The 7,297-nt window shown below is 38.4% G+C and overlaps 1 protein-coding gene across 1 annotated transcript in view; it reads right to left on the bottom strand.

Moving 5' to 3' along the window:
• Nucleotides 1–4,343: 4,343 nt before the first annotated feature.
• il17re (interleukin 17 receptor E) overlaps nucleotides 4,344–7,297 on the bottom strand; it is a 14,713-nt gene continuing 11,759 nt past the window's right edge. The window contains exons 14-17 of the mRNA XM_015383543.1: nucleotides 6,672–6,731; nucleotides 6,527–6,578; nucleotides 6,303–6,410; nucleotides 4,344–6,204 (exon numbers count right to left, since the gene is read on the bottom strand). Of these exons, the coding sequence (XP_015239029.1) occupies nucleotides 5,378–6,204; nucleotides 6,303–6,410; nucleotides 6,527–6,578; nucleotides 6,672–6,731 (1,047 nt within the window). The 3' untranslated portion in view covers nucleotides 4,344–5,377. The remainder of the gene's footprint in view (nucleotides 6,205–6,302; nucleotides 6,411–6,526; nucleotides 6,579–6,671; nucleotides 6,732–7,297) is intronic.

Below are 7,297 nucleotides of genomic sequence, written 5' to 3'. Positions count from 1 at the left end.
CATGTTATGAATGTTGGCGTACCATAAAGAATAAATTATGAACAGTTTAGTTTGTGCCTTCAAGTCGTTGCCCATAGGAAGACGTTACTTGTATATAACCTGATCAAATATCTTCAGAACGGCTCCAAATGACACAAAACTCATATGGGTGAGTAGAACATGATGTAATAACGTAAAATCAAGGGGCCAATGTTAAAAAAACGTTGGTTCCCCTTTAAGACGTAAATGTAGAAAACCTCTTGGTATGTCAACAGGGTGTTTTTTATTTTGGAAAAGATCCTAATCTCTTCGGGAACTTAGTATCAACCAGTTCAATTGCTGTTATTATTGTCATTTCTACTTAATTATTTATTTTTAACCCAAGAGTGTCTAGAACATGGGTGCTGGGTATGACTGGTGACAGTTGGTAGTAGGATCTGTCTCGTTACCATTTTGTCTGTATTTTTTTTATCTGTATGGGATGTCTGATGTTTGAGTCTGAATATCAATAAAAACAATTTTATTTTTTATTACTATCAATCAGTTCCTTGTAAATATATTCATAACCTTTGATTTCTGGATTCCATATTTGTACATATAAAATTATCTACAACCATCAACGATGAAACAACGATCTGAAAAAGATTGGTGTGCATTTGTATTTAGCCTCCAAAAGTCTTTCCTTCGGAAAACAATCTGTTGCTGCGAAAACAGATTAGTCACTTCTAGCTTTGCACTTCTAGAGACTAATGTTTGTGCTCTTCTATACATGTAAAATAGCTCAAGCTTGTTGAGATTAAATGAAGAGAATCTGTGAGCATCAAATTGAACCCTAACATTCTAAGTTGGATTCAGGTGTAGACTTTAACTAGGCCACTCCAAGTCATGAGCAAGCATGTTTTCAGTCTTTATTCTGATAGAAGGTAAACCTACCTTAGTCTTATGAAACTATGTTCTTCATGGACCAAATATTTCTATTCTCATCTCATCTGACCAGAACACCCTTCTTCTAGGTTTGCTGTATATGCAAAGATATATCAAACTGGATATGAGATCTCAGATGTTTCCTTTAGCAACGCCTTTATTCCTGCCACTCATCTTTAGAGGCTTGGTTTTTTTAAGTGCATGACAGCTGTGCTGTTGCTTTATTCTTTCACCAATGGTGAATCTCTACAGCTCCTCCAAAATGAGCACAGTCCCCCTGGCTGCTTCTCTGTTAAATAAGACACATGGTATCTATTTACTAATGAAGTTACTTCTAAAGAACATTTTTGCACTGCAATTGATTTGGGGATATCAAAGTAAAAGGTAGTGAATATAAATGTAGACAGATTTTTTTAGATTTTATTTTTTAAGACAAACAATAAACATCTACCATGCATCCATGTAACTTTGCAAATCTGCTGGACTACATGTTGGTTCATTGCATAAAATGTCCCAGAAATATCATATGGCTTATGGTTGTTAAGTGAAAAGGTGGAAGGAATGTGAACATCTTTGCAAAGCACTACAGGGTAAAGGTGGATTAAAGGTGGACTCTTACTGCATCTTCAGTGGATTTAAAGGTTTCATGTCAAACAGTAGTTTCTTCCTATTCCTCCCAAACAGGCTCACCTGGAAGCATACAAAAAAGCCACCGGCAGACTCTGTTCTAATCAAGCATTTCTGTTTGGTTGCTCATAAATCAACCTGTAAGTGATGATTCCTTTTTGCGTCTTTCCTCTGACTGACATACCTCACATGTTCATTCCACCTTCATTGTGAAGGAACCTGATAAATCAGTTATTGCAAGGAGTAGATCCAGTTAGTTGAGGCAGACTAAACGTAAAAGGGTGGTTCTGTTGCTTGTTTTGAAGGAATTCGCTCTGTTTTCCTCTCCACATCATTAAGAGTTTGTGTTTGATCAGGTTCATCCCTGGTGTTTGGCTGAGTGATTCTGTGGCTTGTTCTATGCCAAAGAATAACATTATCTGTTGACTTAGATTATTTAGAAAGGCAAAGAGTGATGTTTACAGATGTTTTCTTTTCTCTCTTTTTATCCCATTATTGCAGTGTTTCAGAGTAATAGAGAAGAAGTGAAAGTTATAGGTAGACCTTTTTCATTTTGTTGCCATTTTAAAGGGAAGCGTTTCTCCAAATTTCATTTTCGACTACAAGTTCAAAGATCCCTTTTTAACAGCAGGGACATATATTCTTTGATTGATGCAATTCAGAGTAGGACACAGGAAGCAATCTGGGTTTAAGGGTCATGTTCAGGGGCCAAGAGTGTTTTGAATCTGTGACATTTGCAGCAGCGTAAGGATAACTGCTCTGTTGCTTTGTTTTGGTCCACTATCTGTATTTTTTCTTTTTGTTTAAACTTTCTATGGTGACATTTCTGGTTTTAACGATCCTAGCAATGCACCTTCTTTTTTTTTCATTACATAAATAAAGGAACTAGTAAAAAAGTAATTGCAGGGTTGAAGAGTTTGTGTTGTTTAAAGCTGTTAAATTGTCATCACTTTTAATAATAAAAAAGTAACCCCCAACATCCTAATCAGGGTCTTATATCATACTGAAAAAAATAAAAATAAAGGCAGAGAAGCAAATGTATCCTTATAACAACCGTTAATCCCACACAGGTATTTAAATAGCAAACAGATCCAACAACTTTACCGTTTATGCCAAGGATTTGATAGTCTAGCAGCGATGGTAGGTCTTCTGAAGGAAATGCCTGTTTAATTATTTCAGTTGAGTGCCAACATTTAATAATTACCTCCACATGAGTACACAGATCAGTCCACTGATTGTTTCCCTGCTTATCAGGCGCACACAAGAGTTTTCGGTTAAACCATAAATGCAAATGCAAAATCCTCATGGATTTTTAAATACAGTTCGCTGAGCTTACAACAAAGAAGGCTAAGCTCCACAGTAAAAACCTTTTCAATCGCATGCGGGCTAACTGATCTGCCCTGAAAAGGGAACTGATCTTACCTTATACTTAGAGCACACAAACTTTACATCACGGCTCCCACAGAGGCTTTCGTTTACAATTTATGACTGTGGACTTTAGAAATGTGTCAAAAGATCAATGAGGAAGTTAAAAGACAATAAAAAAAAAAAAAAAAAATCAGCATACCGTGCTTGCAACAGGTTTTCATCTGACCCTACGTTTTTGCATACTGTGCTGTTACAACCACAAACTAGAGTACTCATTTGGATTTATGTGAAATACCACCATCCAGTAGCACAACATTTTGTAAGGTAAACATTTATATGAACCCCTTTTTTATCATACCCTCAAATAAAATCTGATGCAACCAACTGCCTTTAAGGATTACCCTTTAGTAATTACAGTCCACCTCTGTGTAATCTGTGAAGATCTAAAAGGTTTTTTGTAACATAAGTGAACAAACAGCCAATAAACCTTGGAGAGAGGTTGGGAATGTTAGGGCGAAGTTAAAAGCAAGTCAAGTGTTTCAAACAATACTAGAAGCCCAAGAGATGTCAAAGAACTGTTCAATCTACATTTTGAAAATAGAACTAGTATAATACAATTATAAATCTACATAGATATGAGCTAAAGCTAAACTAGCAGGCTTGTTAGGAGAGTTTCACTTAGAGAACCTCCATAGTCTTGTGTACCTCTGGAAGAGATGTAAAGATCAAAATCTGCAAGCCTCTAGATTCAAGATGAACTCTTGCATCCTATGCCACTGTCACCACAAAGGAACAGTTTGGATGAACATATTAGCCGTTTTGCAAACATGAAGGGTTAGTCTCTACATGTTCAAATCTCATTACTTAAAGGCATAGTGGAGGATGTTCTCTTTCCGGGTGGATCATCAGAGTAAGTGGTCCTCCTAAATTGTCACTCATTCTGCTGATATGTTTACCTAAGGCGGTCCTTCGTGCTCTTCCCTATTTTCACTTACTGGTGGTGAGTCTGACATAGTGGAAAAATTGCAAATCTTCTTTTGGAAAGTAAGCTTGTTTGAGCGATGCAAACTGCAACCTTTAAACATAGCGTGCAAGAGGAAAAATGGACTCAGGGTACAGAGGTGTGCATGTGCATTTTTTTTTTTTTTTAAAGTGGAGATCTTTTCAAAAGTTTGCGAAAATCCTCCACTATACCTTTAAAGCTTTGCTGCTACAGTTGTATTGATTCGTAGATTTCCTCCGACTTCACCAGTATGCTCAACTGTACTGGTCTTCTACCTAACAGCCCAGTAAAACTGTTTATTGTTTGTCTTGATGTGCCTAAATGTAAAAATGTTCAAGGCTTGTGCAAATACTTCTCCAAGGCTCTGTAGTATAAATGCCCACAAAATATTATTTTACAAAACATTACATGCTATAAACCTTTCCTTACAGACATTTTCCATTGTAAGCATTTTATTATCTTGTATTCACAGGTTTATAATGTCAACAGTGCTTGGCTCACCTTAAACACTGTTTACAGAAGCAGCAAGAACAAACAAGAACTGTACAAACATCTTTCTAAAGTGGCAATCATATTTGTGTGGAGATCCTGCTGAGGTGTAAGTTAACAGTTTAAAGTTGTTTTGCATATAGTTTACGGTTGACCTTTAATGGGTCTGTGAAGTACAAGTGGGGAAGACATGGGGAAATACCTGTCATGCTTTTTGGCTCTAATGCTTTGAGATTGAGGTACCAAGTTACACTGAAATAAATACTTAATACTGGATTTAACTTTTTCTGTTCAAATGACTCCAGGTGATAAATTATCTAAATAAAGTGTTGTAAACGCAATGCCTTGGCTTAAATTTGAATACAAGAGGTAGTATGTGTTCAACGCAATCAGAGTTGGTAAAAGCAAACATGGTTGACCTTGCAGGGTCCAAACAACAAACATTTAACATTTGCATCCAGTTAACTTGTAAAAAAGACATTCATCTTCATCTTTTTACATGCTGCTCTCTAATAAAGGAAATCATGAGACTGCTTTAGCTTTGAACGCGTGTTTAGAAAATCCTACGCAAATGTCTGTCACCTGCACTGTCACAGCGTGCGAACACACTAGGCAGGGACACAAAGGCGGTGAGGTAATAATTTGCAAGCCCATTTTCATAATGGTCAGGATATCTGCAGAGATAAGGCAGGTGTTCACTGTGGCTTCTGTCACGAGAGCTTAGTATAAAGCAGCTTCTGTTTTGAGTGCTGCAATCCACTGGATAGGACCGTGTTTTCGTCTCCTTAATATGCAAATCAATTGGGGAAAACATCGACTGGTTCCAGCACGCAGCCTCAGGGGGCTCACCAGTGACATGACACCTTCCAGAGTCTTGAGTGTCATGTTTCGCTGCAGGACTAACGTCTGGCACTTGAAACTGGAGCTCAAAGCATTACTGTTCCTATGGCGACATGTGCAGGACCTCCTGTCTGCAAAGGACAGCTTTCACTTGCAGTCGCTCTGACCTGATGTTTTGGTAGACGAGACACTTTCTGTCCGTTTGTCAGGTAGAACTGTTTGTAGCCTTTGGGTGAGCTGGCGAGCCAGCCATACAGACAGAACTTTAGACAGGAGTCTGGGCCAGCAGCGCCATCTGGACTCTCTGCTATTTGTCCTTCCCCTCATCTCTGTCATCTCCTGAATGAATCCGCTGAATTCTTGTGGTAAACAGTAGTGAGGGACCCCTCTGAAGGCCTGTGGGATGTCCTTGCTGCGGCAGAGGCCCTGGAAGAAGACAATGGTGACGTCTTTGCACTTGCCCTCTTGCAGAGCCCCTTCTAAAGCGGCCAGAGCTCCAACAAACACAGGCTCTATCACTGCAGATGGCTCCTTTTCTGAGTCATCATACTCTAAACTTTCAACTCCTTTATCTTCCAGATATTTATTTTTTTTATTTTTTCCAAGTTTCCATCCGTTAGGTTTTAAATAATCAGGCATTAATGTTCTGATTTTTTCAGGTCTCAGGCTATTATCCATTTTCGTTCTTAATCTCTGATACATCCTTTTAGCTTCAGAACTCCAAACGATCAGTATTTTTCCCTCTTCTTCAAGGATATTTTCCCACTGTCCATACAACCAAGGAAGTGGACCGAGATCTGCCACGCTAGCGCCATTCCAAGCCTTGGTTTTAGAGCTCTGGGCCCATAAAGTGGTGTCCACCGATGCACCCAGCTCCTCCTGCAGAATCGATGCCAGGGCACAGGCTGCAGAGATGTGGGCCGACTGACTGGACGAACAGACCATCAGCAGTGGCCTCTGAATGGTCAACAAACCTGGGTGCAAGGCAAGATAGAAATTTTGTGTTTATACCAGTAAGATGTGCAAACATAATCATTGTGCAACAGATATAATAGAGGACAACAGAACCAACCTGCCATTCCACTTTTTAAAGCACGATGGAGGAGAAATCCAAGTAAGGTGCCGGTGACTGCAAATACTAAAACACCACCTGCACAAACACCCCACCTTTTCCGTGTGACTAAAAAACACAAACATAGGCAAGTTTGGCATATGTTTTGATTAGGAGTTACATGTGCATTCAAGCACATTAAAAAAAGAATGCAAAATGTGTGTTTGGTGCGTGTGATGCCTTACAGTCCGGGCACAGGATTCGGCGGCCAATAAGAGCTGGATCTGACTGCCACACCTTAAGAAAAAAAGGCAAAAAACTTCATAAAGACAACAAAAAACACACTCAGATATTCATCCTTGTCATTTTTTTCTTTTTCTTTTTTTTTACCTGTATACATGGTTTCTCGGTGATGTCTTGAATGGGTACAACTATCCTCTGATCAGTGGGCTATAGCAGAAGAGAGAGGTCACAACTTTTAGCAACCTGAAATGTACTTTTCAGTAGCAAAAACATCAAATTGCAATTTAATTGTAGATTTACATTTGATATCACAAATAACCCAAATTTATATTTGCTTTATTAAACTATGTGCACACTACCTTCTGTAAGCTTTAAAATCTTGGTGACTATTTCAATGCTACTTACACAATGTCTTAAAGCCCGTTAAATGATAAACACCCTTTCAGCATGGCCTCTAAGGTCATTACATCTCAGTCCAACTGAGCAACTTTGGGATGTGCTGGCATAAAGATTTGCTTTAGTTAACAAATCTGCCTCAATTATGCTTTTTCGTTACATCAATAAGACCAAAATCTCAGCGAAATGTTTCAAACGCCATTGTTGAATGTATACAATCAGGATCTACGTATTAAGAAATGCAAAAGGGCTCCGATGCATACGGAAGAGGATAAGGGCCACTGAAAAAAAAAAAAAGTAAACTGATTTTTAAATTTTATTTAGTTTAACATGGGAAAAAAGTCAGAATTCTGAGAAAAAAGTCAGAATTCTGAGAA

Source organism: Cyprinodon variegatus, unplaced genomic scaffold, assembly GCF_000732505.1.
Source record: "Cyprinodon variegatus isolate N-32 unplaced genomic scaffold, C_variegatus-1.0 Scaffold287, whole genome shotgun sequence".
In the NCBI taxonomy this organism is placed as follows: Eukaryota; Metazoa; Chordata; class Actinopteri; order Cyprinodontiformes; family Cyprinodontidae; genus Cyprinodon; species Cyprinodon variegatus.
The sequence above is the reverse complement of the archived record's forward strand: the minus strand, read 5'-3'. Positions and strand labels throughout refer to the sequence as shown.